Here is a 16,257-nt window from a genome sequence, read left to right as displayed (position 1 = left end):
ATTACCGTAGAGAAATCTAACTTTCTTTTTTGTTTGTTTTATTAGTATTTTATTTTCCCCCCAATAATATGTCAAGACAATTTTTGGCATTCATTTTTTCAAGTTTTTGAATTCCTTTTTCCCCCTTCCTCCCTCCCTTTCTCCTCCCCTCTTCCAAAAATGTAGGCAGTTTGATATAGGTTGTACATGTGATATCCTGTAAAACAGATTTACATTTTAGTCACAGTTGTGTAAAGAAGAAACAGACCAAAAGGGGGGGGGGGCACAAAAAAGGAAAAATTAAGTGAAAAGAATGTTTCAATTACCTTTCTATTAATTATTTTGAAAATGTTGATGCCCTCTCCCTCTTTTTTTCTTCCTCAGCAATTAGTTGTCTACAGACTGCCCTGGACCTGGAAATGCAGCAAACTCCTGATGAAATCCAGCCATGCTGGGTTGAATGCCGTTGCTCTGATCCTTGCAATTATTGCTCTGGTAGCCGTTTTTGACTCCACAACACCAAGAAAATTCCTAATATGTAGCAGTCTGCACAGCTGGATTGACTGGTTGCTGTCATACTTTACACTGCACAGGCAGAGATCTTATAAATACTGACATAGCAAGACCTTTTAAAGGCCAAATGGACAGTTCAGATACCATAAGATCTGTTATTTTACTTCAGAATTTCTTGGCAGTCACCATTCTTTTCTATTTGTTTTTGTTTTGTTTGTTCCATTAGGCATTTCCTCCTAAAGCATGCCTGGAAAGCTACAGAACTTAGTGACTGTGAACTAAAATATGAGATTTAGAATTTGCCTCTGTGTGTGTGCATGTGTGTGTGTGTGCGCGCATGTCTCTGTGTGTTTATGCACATGTGTGTGTACATGCATATATCTTCATGGTGCACGCTGCCTCCTCATTAAATCTAGTTTTGGTTAAATGGTAAGACTCAATCGGAGCAGTGGTTGTTCCCTCCGGCAGTGCAGTTCACAACCTGTCCCATTCATGCTTCCTTCTTCTTGATCACTTTCCCCCATATCTCCCCCGAACATTGTCACGGGATTCATAAAAATTTTTGGAGCTGTCCTAGCTCTCTCTTCATATCACAAAGATTAAATGGTACTAGACTAATATCCTTGGAGGTTATAGTATATGTCTTTTTATCCCAGTTTGAGGTCCAGGATCATGCTTTTTTTTCTCATTCATTCATTTTACAAATATGTATTAAGCACCTACGGTGTGCTAGATAGACACTGTGCTAAGCAGTGGGGATACAAAGACATAAACCCCAATCTGTCCCTACTCTCAAGGAATAAGGAGAAATAATATGTGCCACAGAGGTTCCTAAACTTTCTTGGTTCACACAGGCCTGAGTGACTCAGTAATTTTTTTTGTCATGGCACCCCTGAGCCAAAAAGAATACCTCGCAATTTGGTTTATGAAGTAGTGAGTTTGTTGTGGCATCCCAGAAGACTGTGGCACAATTTGGAAACCATAGGTGTCCATTCACAAATAAATGTTAAATATATACAAAGTGATATAGTTGGGGAAGGCCCTAAAAACTAGGAGATGAGGAAAGGCCTCAGGTAAGAGGTGGCATTTTGAACTGAGCTTTGAAGGAAGCATTCAGAGATTGAAAGAGGTGGAAGAGAGGAGGGAAAACATTCGGGAATGAAGGGACAGTTCGCCTACAGGCAGGAAGACAAGAGATGAAATGTCCTTTACAGTGGACAGTAGGGACACCATTTTGAATGTAGGGTGAGTAAAAGGGAGCAATGTGTAGCTGAGCCTGGCGGGGTAAGCTCCATCCAGATTCTGAAGGGCAGAGGAATTTGTACTTTATCCTAGGGGGCAATAGGGAGTCACTGATTCTTCTTGGTGGGGAGAGTGACATAGTCATTCCTAACCTGAACTTTGGAAGCTTTGTGGAGGATGGATGAGAGATGAGGGAAACTTGTGGCAAAGAAATTATTGAAAAAACCCAGGTGAACTACAGTGTTGTCCAGGAGAGTGCCCAAATGGAAACATCTAAGATGATGGTGTCAAACTCAGTTAGAAATGGGAGCTACTAACAATGCTGGTCATATATTGACTTAGAAAACCACATATTAACATTATCTATGTTGTGTTATATTTTTATTTATTTTGTTAAATATTTGCCATTATATTTTAATCTGGTTCAGACTGCACTGAAGAACATTGTGGCTTGAGTGTTGTGGGTGATGGGCTCTATGTTTGTTACTGCTGTTGTAGCTGATTTTCTTTATACTTTCCCCTGCACCATGAATTTGTGAATAGTAGGAGAGTGAATGAATGAAATCCCTTGACATTGTAATATAGGAGTGACTCATGAGAGCAATGTAAAGTTCCCACCCTGCCCTATCATTGCCAAATCCAGGGCTTCATATCTGTGGCTTAAAGGATGACTATATCACAATAGGTAGCATTTATATAGTGCTTTGAGGTTTGCAAAGGGTTTTATATGTATTATATGTCATTTGATCCTCACAACAACCCTGAGAACTAGTTACTATTATTATTCCCATTCGACAGATGAGAAAAGTGAAGCTGAGGAAAGTCAAATGACTTGCCCAGGTCTACACAGCTAGCAAATATCTGAGGCAGGATTTGAAGTCAGGTCCTTCTGACTCCAAGTCCAGGGTTCTCCCCACTAGGCCACATAGCTTCCTAGATGACATAGCCCTTTGGCAGAATTTGGAAGACTCAATAATAAAATCCAGAACTCTGTCTTACTTTCTCTTTACCTCCTAAATATATTTCCTTCATTTTTAAAAGTACCTTCTGGGTATAGCTAGGTGGCGCAGTGGATAAAGCACTGGCCCTGGATTCAGGAGTACCTGAGTTCAAATACGGCCTTAGACACTTGACACTTACTAGCTGTGTGACCTTGGGCAAGTCACTTAACCCTCATTGCCCAGCCCAAAAAAAAAAAAAAAGTACCTTCTAGGCTCGGAGAATTATTGTACTTAGAATTATAGTAAAACCTCAGTTAATTGGAATGCCTGGGAACTGACAGTTCTTGTTAAGAAAAGGTTAAAGAAGAGACAGCTAGGTGGTGCAGTAAATAAAGCACCAACCCTAGACTGAGGAAGACCTGAGTTCAAATCTAGCCTCAGACAATTGATATTTACTAGCTGTGTGACCCTGGGCAAGTCACTTAACCCTCATTGCCCCACCAAAAAAAAAAAAGTTTAAAGAGAAAATCCTGCTGCTTTCATCTCTTGTCATTGAAAAAAAAATCTATAAAATATATCAATCTATTTTGTTAATTTAGTAATTCTATGATGCTGAATATAATTTAACCTTTATTATTTAAGTGAAGGCCTTGCTTTGTTCAAAGGAGCATAATTCTGAATGTCAGTTTTCACTGTAGAGTATTATACCTATAGAAAGTCTAGAGGAGATCAGCACATCATCCATCATCATCGCCACTCACATTTCTATATATTGCTTTGTTGTTTACAAACACTTGTATTTGTTGCTTACAAAGCACAATAAAAATGTGAGCCAACAACCCTGTGAAGAAAATAATAAAATAGTATTATTCACTTTTTACAGATGAAGAAACTACAATACAACGGGGTTAAGTGATTTGCTGAAGGTCACAGAGCTAATAAGCATCAGAGCTAATACTTAAATGGATGTCTTTGGATTTCAAGTACGACATTCTTTCTAAGGGCCTAGCTTAAAAAACAAACAAACCAACAAAAGAAAAGTCATTCCTAATCATCAGTACGCTTTCTAGTCAACTGTCTCTTTCTTAAAGAACTATAATTTAGGGAAAAACCACAATTCCAGTTATTTGGGGGTTCAGATTAGCTGTATTTGCTACGTAATGAAAATCATTTCTTCCTCAGGAATTTCCAGTCTAGGGTAGAGGGAAGGGAAACTATCTGGCATCAGGGAAAACCGTCCAAGTACAACCAAAAAAAATGGAAACCTCAGATGTGTCAGGGCACAACAACGCAGGACTTTGGAGACTTAGTTCAGCCTTTTCTTTTCCTACCTCTTTCTTCCCAGTTTTTACCACTAAATTTCTTAGCATTGGAGTGCACTTTTGGAAGGAAAACTGCTTCCTCGTGTCCAGTTGGATGGGAGCAGGAGGGGGTGGGGTTTCTCTGGGACCATGGGATAGGTGGGGACCTCCAGGTGCCTCTGAGAGGGTGGTATCAGCATTATGAAGCTGGATTGGAAGGGGCTGAGGAACGAGTGGGTAGTGAGGAAGTAGAGGAAACATCTTTTTTCAAGAAGTTGAACAATGAAAGGGAGAGAATAGGAGGAAAGTTTAGCAATGAAGGGAAAGAAAGGAAGCCTTCCCTCCCCCCACCCCTCCCCCAAGATTGGGGGAAAATAACCATGTTTGTAGGCAGAAGGGAAAGTTCCAGTGGAGAAGGGGCAAGTTCATGAAAGAAGGAAGCTGGACCTGGCAGGGGTGGGAAGGAATAAGATCAGATACATGAGCGATCTTGGCAAAGTCCGTTCTCTCCTGGTCTTCATTTCCTCATTTGTGAAATAAGGTGGGTGGAGTAGTTGCTCTCTGAATTCCCATTTGATCTTCTGTCACTGCATGAATATGGTGGGTCCTTCTTTCCCACACTGTGTAGTATTTCCATGCCTACTACTAAATTCTTGTTACCTTAAGACTTCCAGAAATAATACCATTAGTGGAAAACCATAGCAGCCACCAAAACTCCAAAGGCCGGGGCAGCTAGGTGGCACAGTGGATAGAGTACAGGCCCTGGATTCAGGAGGACCTGAGTTCAAATCCAGCCTCAGACACTTGACACTTACTAGCTGTGTGACCCTGGGCAAGTCACTTAACCCCAATTGCCCCACAAAAACCCCCCACAAACAAACAAACAAAAAAACTCCAAAGGACAGCTCTCCCATGACCCTACTTTGGTAGATCTGGGTAGAATAGCTAAGATAAACAAGATAGTCTCTGAATCATATCTTTACTGATTCCACAAAGGAAGTCTTCCTTAACAGGGGAACTTTCTGTTTCTTTGCTAAGAATGAATTCTTCTCAATCCGATATTTGCATTTTAGAACTGTCTGGCAGTCTCCCCATTCTGTGTTGACTCCCACTTCATCTCTGGGTGTGTGTATACGCATGTGTGAACACACACTCACATATTTCATGACTACTGTTTATTCAGTCTGAAACTAGGCACACAAAGCATATGCCAGGAAAGATGGTTGGTTTCCAGCTACATTCTTTTGTTCTCTGAAACCTATTTTTAGAAATTTTTAACTGCCAGAGGTGATATAAGGGTATGATCCAAACTCTATTGGAAGAAGGAAGAAATCAACTGAAATAATTCTTCCTTTCCTATAGGGGAAAAAAATAAAACCATTTTTAACCTTGTGTCACCAACACCCCAGCCCCCAACCCTTTCCATGCACAGGCACACTTTTGACAAACTAGTTAAAACTCTATAACTCTGGAATTAATTTGGCTTTATAAATGTGGCCACCTCTATAGTTATTTTTGTTTTGGGTAACATTAGCATAGCAGGCATCAGAAACATTTTGTGTTCCCAAACAACAGTTGATTTTTCTTCTTTGGCTTCAAAATAAGAGCAGAAATGAGGCCTCACTTGTTGAGCATGGATCACTTTTAAGTGGTTATGCCTAGGGTTCCCACTTTTCTGTGAAGTAGATGAAATGCTTCTTGTTAAAAACTAGATGCTTCAATAGGACTGCTGCTAACTCCCAATTAACTATCTAAAAGACTTTTCCTAACCAGAACTGGCTTTGTATTTCAGTTTCAAAAGAGTAATTGTGTGTATAATGCATTTATCTAAGTACCTGAGGTTAGTCTACATTCCCCTGCCCATCATCAAACTCAAGGGACACACATCACAAAGAGTATAGAGAGAATGAGAGTTTTTAAGGTCATGTAATCTTTTCTCAGCACTTTTAGTAGATGTCCCTGTGGGTCCTACATGCAAAATTAGGACAGGTCTTCCTAGATAAAGCTATTATACTCAGTAATAGGATGGATTCTTAGTTTTGTTTTTTCAATTAGACCCATAACTAAAAGACTGGATTTCTCATGAGTGCTAAATCATGGGTTCTCACTCTTCACTATAGGATTTAATTGTTAGAACAGTGGGGGGGGCACTTTTTGTTTTTATTTGTTATTGTTTTTGTTTTTATTATTTCTTCTCTTATACACACACACACACACATACCGGATATAAATCTTTTCTTCTGTTGTTTTAATTGTAACAGTGAAACCTGATATCACTTGGGACTAGATTAAATTCTGTTCAACAAGGACCTGCTTCTAAGAAGAAGAGGTATTATTCTCTAGTGGGAATCCTTCTAAGGTTCGAGATGTGGAAATCTCAATGCCAGGTTCCTCCATCATCTGAGGAAAGATTTTTTCCCCCTTTCATCAATAAAAACATAGTCATCTACTTTATTGAAAACATCTAAATCATCTCTAAATTACATTTGGTAGCTTTTAATCTCATCTTCTTTATTTTTTATGTAAATAGCATTTTATTTTTCCCCAATTACATGTAAAGATAGTTTTCAACATTCATTTTTATAAGATTTTGAGTTCCAAATTTTTGTCCCTTCTTCCTTCCCCTTCCCCCCCCCCAAGACAGAAGCAATCTGATACAGATTATACACGTGAAAACATATTTCCACATTAGTCAGGGTGAGAAAGAAGAAACAGAACAAAACAAAACAAAAAAACCATGAAACAAAAACCCCAGAAAGTGAAAATAGTATGCTTCAATCTGTATTCAGATTCCATCAATTCTTTCTCTGTATGCAATCTCATCTTCTTTAAAAAACAAACAATAACCTATTATAGATGTGGAAATAGTCTAGTAGCATCAGCCATAACATCTCCAGGAGAGGAGAATGTCTAAGTTTGAGCTAAGAGAGTAAACTTGGAAGGGCCATAGAGGTAAGCAATGCAAGTTATTAAAAGGTTAGAAAATATGAAACCAGAAACTGAATAGAAATTGTTCTGCTGATGAAAAAATGAAAGGTTAATTTAATCATGATACACTCAGAAAACCTCAACTTGAAAGAGCAAGAAACCCAGTAAGACATGTCCTTAGATTTGCTAATAATGACTTTTGTCTTGGTATCTAAAATTATGTCAACTTCTAGTAATAATTTACCAGCTGCTCTTACAAAAAATTAGTACTTTTACATGAAACCCCATCAATTAAAGTAAAACAAATTTTCAAAATAAACTTCAAAAAAGAATCTGACTAGATAAGAGACCAGGAAAGGAATTTCAATAACAAAATAGAGAGAATAAACAAGAGAAGTTTGGTCATGATTAATTAAAAGGTTCATAAATAAGGCCTTTGTTCTAGCATTGAAGATGATGCCACAGAAAACATAGAAAATGTCCCCATTGGGATTACATTTGAAATCTTCTTCTAACTTTGATAATATCTTTTTGATGAGATGGGAATGAGTGCCCTTATCATACCCAATCCAGTATCTGAGCTAAATGTTTGGAACTGGCCATTAATGTAGGGGAAAAAGGCAGATCTAAGAATTGAGGTGGCCAGGAAGAAGCCAATTGGACACATCCAAGCTCAATGGCTCCCAAGTCTCCTCCAAAGAACAACCAGAAAAGGAAGGATTATGGAACCACAGAAATGGTAGTGGTTAGAAGTGGTGGTGAAGCAATGATATGGTTCCTTGCCAGTGCAGAGTTTTTGAGTTAGCTCTCTTAGACACAGAGAAACTTGAACAACACCAAGTTCCTAGATCAAGCCTCTTTGAGAGAAGAGAAGTTTCAGAATACCATGCTAACGAGTAGCAAGAGGCAGTGCTGCAGTGTGTTGGAACAAACCTGAACTTTGCGTTTCATTAGTTCTGAGATTTATGTAGACTAAACAGGTCTATATAGCTCAATAAAACATGCAAACTTTGTTTCCCTAGCAGGACCAAGTGTTTCCCTCTTTTTTGTGGGAGATGAGAGGAGTGTTTAAAGGAATGTGTAGCTCTCTGAAAGAGGGGGGACTCACCAGAAAAGGAAGGAGAATTGTCTTGAATATTTATAATCTTGAGTGCCAGCCCTTTGGGCTTTCCATTTTCTTTTGGGTAAAATCAACCCTATCCCCTATATTTGATATATTGTTAGCCTAAGTGCTTTCATGAGAACTTGGGACCCTTTTAAACATATATGTTAAACATAATACCCACATATGCATACCCATATGTGTGTGTATATGTGTGTTTTGTGTGTGTGTGTGTTCTTATATTCCTAAAGCAGTCTATGGGTTGTGGAAAATCAGCCCATTTCTGATATTCTGTGGCCACAAACTGAATAGAGATTTTGAGGAATACCTCTAAGATTAAACCTGATCCATGTAAACTCAGAACTGTGGGACCATAAGTATAGTCCACCTGTTAACTCTTATGTCACTTAACAATTATTGAAAAGATAAACATTTAGATAATTCTAAATTCATTTTTCCTTTTTTGGTAGGGGAGAATTAAATCATGATTTCAATAGACTAAAGGGAATCAGTAAAATATAAAGGTAGGATTTTTAAAATTAAGATCTTTTGATCTTAGGAAGAGGGAAGGGGAAATAAGAAGGCATCAATAAGTGTGTGTGTGTGTGTAAGACTTTAACACTTATATTTATTGATTTTCTTTTATTCTGTTTAGTGTTCCAGCCTGCTAAGATCATTTTGGATCTTGACTCTATCTTCCAATATGCTAGCTATCCCTCTCAGGTTTGTGTCATCTACATATTTGATGAGCACACCTTTATGCTTCTCTCCAAATGATTGGTAAAAAATTTAAACAGTGAAAGGCCAAGCCTAGATCTCAACTGGTTATCTACTGCCATACTAACATTGAGCCATTAGCAACTACTTTGAATCTAGTCACACAACCAACTCTGACTCTGATTGTATTATCATCTACTCTCCATCTCTCCTGTCTTCTCCACAAGGATAGGATGAGATATTGTAGAAGAACCAAAATTTCCACATAACCTTAAACAGGAAACACAACAACCAGAGAGTAACATTCCTCCTTTCCAATTTAGGTGAGGGGCAATGTGTGTGATTTTTTTCCCCTGACGTTTTGAAAACTCCTGTTTTTCAGAAACATCTATTTCATAAAATGAACAAAATTTCCTTATGGAATTTTTAAAGCAACTAATTACAATATGTTAAGAGCAACATTTTAGAGGAAAATGGTAGAAATTTATAAGCTGAAGTGAATGTATAATATATATATAGTTAACATAACATTTACATGTAAGCATAAGCATTTTCTTCTCTTCCCTTTGTCTCACTTTCTGTATGTTATATGTGTATGAATACAACCGAATTTTATGATAGACATTGAACCCTCCCCTCCTCCAAGCCCCAAATACCATAAAGAAGGTTCTAATAGTAGGGTTAGCTAAATGTTTAAAAGTTATTACAACTAGAAATTTCCACTGAGTTTAGAATTGTTTGTATGCTTAGAAGAAGGAGGAGCATCTACATGTTTGCTTTCCTTCCTAATTCCATGATTTGGGGAGGTGGGGAAGGGAAACAAAGCTTTTATTCTTTATACTCGAAATAGCAAGAAACAATCCTCAATTCTATTTATAATTTTACTATAGAACTTTAATTCTTTCTGTCTTAGTTCTTTTGTTTCATGGAGAGGAATAAGCCTTAAATATGTAAAAAGAGAAAAGAACAATTATCAGTGCTAACCTTTTGGGCTACTACTTTGTACTTTTAAAAAAAGAAGAAAATCAGACAAGAGGATAGAGACTAAACCTGTGATTTCATTGATGTTGAGAATTCCTGATGAGAAACTTCCTTTACCAACACAGATTGGCTCTTTCTTTGAAATTTGTAGACTTAGAGAATTGAATTATAGCACTTAATAAAGGTTTGTATTATGATGATGATGGTGATGGACTAGAGCACTGAGAAGTTAAGTGATTTGCCTAGGGTCACACAGCCAATAGGTATCAGAGGGAAGTCTTTCTGAAAACAAAGCCAGCACTCTACTACTACTACTACTACTACTATACTACTCACACAGAGAATATATATGTATATATATGTATACAGTGTGTATATATATATATAATATATATATGTAATTATACTAATAACTTATTTACATCCCCTTCTGACATTTTTCTTCCAAATCCTTATAAAATTTTGTTATTTTTCTATAGTTGTAGTGTGTTCTTCAAAGCTCAGCTCAAGTGCTACTTCCTACATGAAGTTTTTCCTTGTCCTCCCAGCTGTTAGTGCCACCCCCCTTCTCCATTTTCTATTTACTTTTTTTTTTTAAGTGAGGCAGTTGGGGTTAAGTGACTTGCCCAGGGTCACACAGCTAGTAAGTGTCAAGTGTCTAAGGCTGGATTTGAACTCAGGTCCTCCTGAATCCAGGGTAGGTGCTCTATCCACTGCGCCACCTAGCTGCCCCTCTATTTACTTTTAATATATCTTATATACTTACATATGTGCACATCGTTTTTTCTAGATAAAAATATAATCCTGAGGTCAGGGACAGTTCCATCCCCAGTTCCTAGCATAGTGCCTGACAAATAGAAGGCACTTTAACAAATGCTCATTGATTGATTGGTTGTTGCTATTATTCCAGTTTCTTTTCTCTACAACACCTTATACATATTTCTTTGTATTCTTTATGTTTGTCTTTGTAGAGCTTTTTAAAGCTACCACGAAAAGTTGCCATTAATAATTCCATTATACTGATTTACTTTTAAATAATAACTCAGATGTTCCACAATCTTTGAACATATAAGTTATTTCCAGCTTTTCACTTTTACAATAAAGCTGCTACAAACATTTTTCCTCTTTTAATAACATCATTCAAATAAGGTGTCAGTAGTGAGATTACTAGGTCAAGTATGATTAATGTTATTGGGGTTTTTTTTTACCAAATTATTTTCCAAAAAGAATGGGCCTCTCCTGAGCCCCACCAACATTGCATTTTATTGTTTATGTGTATGCATGTATGTATGTTTTTGCCATTTTGCCACTTTAATAAGCATAAGGTGGTAATTTTAAAAGTTACATTTATATAGTGCCCTAAGCTTTACAAAATACCTCCCTTAGGCTATTCTTATGATGTTGATAGTGGAAATATTATTCTTACCCAACAATGTAAATAACTTGCCTAGAATCATAAAGCTACCAAACTTTAGAGTTCAGATTGAAACACAGATTTCTCTTGGCTCATAGGCCAGCACCTTGAGCTACCTATACTACACCACATTGATTTGTATTTCTTTGCATTATGGGAGAGCTAGATCAAATTTTCAGATAATTCTTGACAAATTTTATTGAATTCTTCAAAAACTGCAGTCATATATCCTTTGGCTATGTGTCCTTTCAGGAATTTTGGAAGACTTTGAATCAGAAGTCTCTGCATTCCTATGAGGATTCTGGTCCCGTCTTTAAAGTTAACTTAAGGAAGGGTTGGAGAATTTAAGTGATGAAATTATCCAAGGGCACTGAAGATAGACTTGTGTCCCTTAGCTCATCTAATTGCCATTTCCTCCTCCCCTCCTCTTTCCCCACTACCACAAAAGAATTGATCACAAAGGAAAATGGGGTTAGTGGTGAGGAAAATCACATTAATGCCACAAAGAATGAAAGAGATATTCTCAAATTTTCAAAGATAGACCCATAACACTGGAAAAGAAGAATGGAGCCCATATGAGAACTAGGGCTTTGAAATATAAGGAAATGAAGACTGGACATTTATAACAAACCTCTCAAACTATTAGGTTCCCATTTGCAGATATTATGTCCCTCTTCCCTGCTTTTTTTTTTTTTTTTTGGTTTTCTTTTTGTTATTGTTCTGCATTCTCTTTTACTTGTCTCTTGTGGAAAATATTCTGCTACTCATTTGTCTGCTTTACAGCACGGTCCCCACATCTTTTACTTACTTACTTGGGCTTTCTCTTCTCCATCTTTTGTCTCACTCACCTTTTCTGTGACTTGCCCAATGGAGAGTTATGACTTGATTCTTCAGAAATGTACTTGTGTTAAATGCTTGGAGTTAATGATCTGATCCCCATCTTCTGAAATAGAAAGCAAAAACTCAACATAAAAAAGCTTGCCCTTCAACTCTAAAATAACCACTGAAGGGGGAAGGTAAGTTAACTGAAGGAAAACCAGGAACAATGTGAATCACTTGGGGGGAAATCCTATGAACCATTTTTAATTTCAAGTACACAGGGCTTCCATTTGCAGTATTAAGTGCTAAATAAATATGCAAACCAGCCTATCAATAGTATTTTTAATTATTTTCTCCTCATTGAAATTTCCTCTTAGGCTCATTCTGAGTGCACATTAGGTTTTTGTGTTCTTCTCCTCCTTCTTCCTTTTTCTCCCCACCTCTCATCTCCCATTAATCCTTTGACCCCAATCAGGAAAGATGTGGAGTAGACGTTAATGCTTTTCTCATCAGGCTGCCACCCTCACAGAGCTTACCCCCTCCATCCTGGGAAGGTACCTGAAAATAATCTCAACAGTTCAGGAGCCCATAGGGTTCCCTTATATACTTATAGTAGCAGTGACACCTAAAAAAAAGATCCAGAAAGAAGCAGCTTCTGCGTATTCTTTCCTTCAGAGTATTCATATTGTCCATGTAGGAGGCACATCCTTTAGCAGGTAGAGACCCCCTCCAAATAGAAAAGATACAGATAGGGGGCAGCTAGGTGGTTACACCCCTAACCCTGAGTTCAAATCTGGCCTCAGACACTTACTAGCTGTGTGACCCTGGGCAAGTCACTTAACCGTCATTGCCCTACAAAAAAAAATACAGATAACTGAAAAAAGAACTCAGGGTTTGAATGGGGAAGGTAATAAGAAATCCCCAAGTGCTTGGAGTAGGATAATATATAGGTCCCCCTGCCCTTCTTCAAGCTGCCTGAGCTACACACAGGATCAAAAATGTCTAGTCTGCACATAGATACCCATAGATATGGAGCTGTCCTTTCAAAAATGAATGTATATTAACCTGGGTTTATTTATTTACTGAATTAGTTACCAATCTTGGATCTAGTTTGTTGCAATCTGAAATGGAATTAAAAGAGCTGCTAATGGACCCACTTATGTGGGGATATGGCTATGAATAGGATATGATACATATGCTTACAATGGAATGATGGGAGCAGGGCATGATATAGAAAGATAGACAGGTTTCTTTGTTTCCACTTAAAGAACAATCCTTTGTTACCTTTTGCAGCAATTACTTAATTACCAAAGAAACAGAGAAAAATTTCCCATAGATCTCATCTCTTACTCATCTGGTGACATTGTTTTCTTCACCACCAAAGAAGCCTTTCTTGGCTGAGCTGGATGGGTAAATATGTCATTGTGGAGTATTTGTTTTTTAGAGATAAAAATCTTCCCTTGACTTTGAGTTAGCATTTCCAAGAAATAGTGCTTTTCATAGAAATAAATAATAAAATGTGATTTTGTTTGTAGGAATAAATAATAAAATGTGCCTTTTGTAGAAATAAATAATAAAAATTAAACTTTAACCTCTCAGCACTTGTTTATTATGTTTAGCTTCTCCTAGGTTTTTTCATATTTCTGCTTCCTTTTGCTCCCCCGGCTCTCCGAGCAATTCTTATGCCAATCCATGTTTATTCTGGTCTACTCATCTTTGGAACAGTGATTGCAACAGCACTTATGGGAGTGACAGAGAAATTGATTTTTTCCTTGTAAGTATATGCAGTATTTCAGCATTTCTCCACTTCATCCCTTCTATATTAAATATTTGCTTTCTGAAAGAGTATAATATAGCACTGAATTTTTCCTTTTTTAAAGATGGTTAACAGGAAGACCTGTAGAGATTAAATGATGACTTTGTCCAGGGAAACTTCAGATAGACTCCTGACCCTTGTTCTGTTTAGTTCACAGGGACCCAGTACCCAGTTAGTCCTATAAATACTTCAAGAATTTAATTTTTGGCAATAAATTAAAATTTGATTTCATGCATTGATCTGTAGTTGTATTTTTAATCATTCTCTCTCTCTTTCTCTCCAAGGAAAAATCCTGAATATAATAAATTACCACCAGAAGGTATTTTTGTCAATACCCTTGGCATTCTCATTCTGGTGTTTGGTGCTGTTGTTTTCTGGATAGTCACTAAGCCTCAGTGGCAGCGTCCCAAAGAACCAAATGCTAAACTTCTTCAGCCAAATGGAAGCACTCCAGAGGGCGTTGATGATTCCATGGCAGGCGACTTTGGCAATGTGGACAAATCTGATATGGACAGTGAAGCAGCAACAAGAAAAAGGAGCCTTAAACTGGATGAGGCTGGACAGAGATCAACCATGTAAAGGGCTATTCACATGTTGTCTTATAATCTCACTTCAAAACATCTCCAGCTCAGCTGTATCTAGATATGGAGAACCTTTCTACTCCGCCACAAAAACTCATTGAACTTTATAATATCTCTTTATTCTAATCAGATGTACTAAGTAACATTGTTAAAAAAAAGATTATATGGTGTGGTTGAGGGCCAGAAACTGAACTGAAAAGAATATGATCAATTTGAAACACTGTGTGAGATCATGTGAGGCATCACACAGTAACTTTTTTCTTCCCTAAAACCAAAGACCCACCTAGCCCAACTGTAAGTTCTCTGGTAGTAGGAACAACTTCATACTTTTCTGTATCTCCCCCACCCCCATGCTCAGTTAAATGCCTTGCACAGAACTTGTGCTCAGTCAGTGTCTGTGGGTTAATTTAATTGACTAGAAACATCGCTGCCCTTAAATTATAACCTAGTGTCTGTCATCTTCAGCTTCTTCTCAGGTCTTTTGAGCTCTGGAGCTAGACAAGACTGAAAGAATTGTATCAGAGGCCTCAAACGCAGACTTAGGTTATTATTGTCTGCTCTCAGTGTCTTTATAGGAACCTAGGTGCCATGATGGATAGAGTGAGAGGCCTGGAGTCAGGTCAGGAAGACCGAAATTTAAATCTAGCCTGAGATTCTTACTAGCTCTGTGACTCCGGACAAGTCACTTAACTTCTGTCTGCCTCTGTTTCCTCAACTGTAAAATGGGGGTAATAGTAGTACCTACCTCACCAGGTTGTTGTGAGGACCAAATGAGATAATATGTGCAGAGCCTGGCACCTTAGGTGCTTAATAAATGCTTGTTCCTTCCCCTTCTCCTTTCATAGCACTTAGAGAAAATTTAGCAGGACAAACTGGGCAGATAGTGCCCTTGTATTTTTCTCCTTCTGCTTATAGGTGAACCTCCTGGTATATAGGTTCAGACTGTACCTACAGAAATAAGCCTGGATTTTGAAGTCCTTGTGAAGTGACTCTCTATCTGCAGTTGGTACCAGGAATTATGCTGGCTTTTGGAATTTTTCCTAGTTCAGAGAACCCTCAAGGTTGACCCCAATGCTAACTTGGGGCTAGTGTCCATTCTAAGCCAAACATTCAAGGCTGTCCTAGAAGAGGCCAAAATGCTTGAGGAATCTCCTAAGTAACCCTTTGCTCTATGTTTTCTCTAAGTTGGATTCTCTAACTTGGGATTTGGCTTCATGTTATAGGGAATTTTAGGATCTAGGTGTACTCACCTCAGCTTCACCCCCAGTCCTGACTGAACCTTAGTGATATACCAGAATCAATCAACCTCTAGGAAAATGGAAATGGGAGTGTTTACCTTCTGGCAACTGATTCCCAAATAGCTAAAGGGTTGGACTGAGAGGTAGCTCAACTGGCCTTTCTCTGCCCCATGACTGCTGAAGTGGGCTTTCAAAGCTAGAACCCAGTTGATTCTTTTTTTGTTTGTTTTTGTTTTTGGTTTTTTTTTAGTGAGGCAATTGGGGTTAAGTGACTTGCCCAGGGTCACACAGCTAGTAAGTGTTAAGTGTCTGAGGGCGGATTTGAACTCAGGTCCTCCTGACTCCAGGGCCAGTGCTCTATCCACTGCGCCACCTAACTGCCCCCCCCCAGTTGATTCTTAATGGGGAAATTGGCTCTTTATTAGATAACCAGAAATTGCTGAAACAGATGAGAAACCACCTACATTTTATCACATCCCTCTGTAAGCTCCCAGCCTACTGATTTACCTAGTTACTCATGTATTTCTGAGGGCCACAGTGAAATGTGCTGTTTTATTCTTCCTTTGCTTTGTCAACTATACTCCCCATGGATTTATAGCATTGTCAGAACAATGACTCCATACCATGTCCATTTCTATGAAATCAGTAAATAAATTTAGAAAAACCCACTAAACTGAATCTAGGT

General features: G+C 38.0%; 1 protein-coding gene across 1 annotated transcript in view; it reads left to right on the top strand.

Moving 5' to 3' along the window:
* Nucleotides 1–15,874, top strand: part of LOC122746385 (plasma membrane ascorbate-dependent reductase CYBRD1) — a 43,386-nt gene extending 27,512 nt beyond the window's left edge. The window contains 3 exon segments of the mRNA XM_043991953.1: nucleotides 371–537; nucleotides 13,524–13,711; nucleotides 14,038–15,874. Of these exon segments, the coding sequence (XP_043847888.1) occupies nucleotides 371–537; nucleotides 13,524–13,711; nucleotides 14,038–14,332 (650 nt within the window). The 3' untranslated portion in view covers nucleotides 14,333–15,874.
* Nucleotides 15,875–16,257: the final 383 nt, after the last annotated feature.

This window comes from Dromiciops gliroides, chromosome 3 (genome assembly GCF_019393635.1).
Source record: "Dromiciops gliroides isolate mDroGli1 chromosome 3, mDroGli1.pri, whole genome shotgun sequence".
Taxonomy (NCBI): domain Eukaryota; kingdom Metazoa; phylum Chordata; class Mammalia; order Microbiotheria; family Microbiotheriidae; genus Dromiciops; species Dromiciops gliroides.
Note: the sequence above shows the minus strand (reverse complement) of the source record. Positions and strands in the feature narration are given on the sequence as shown.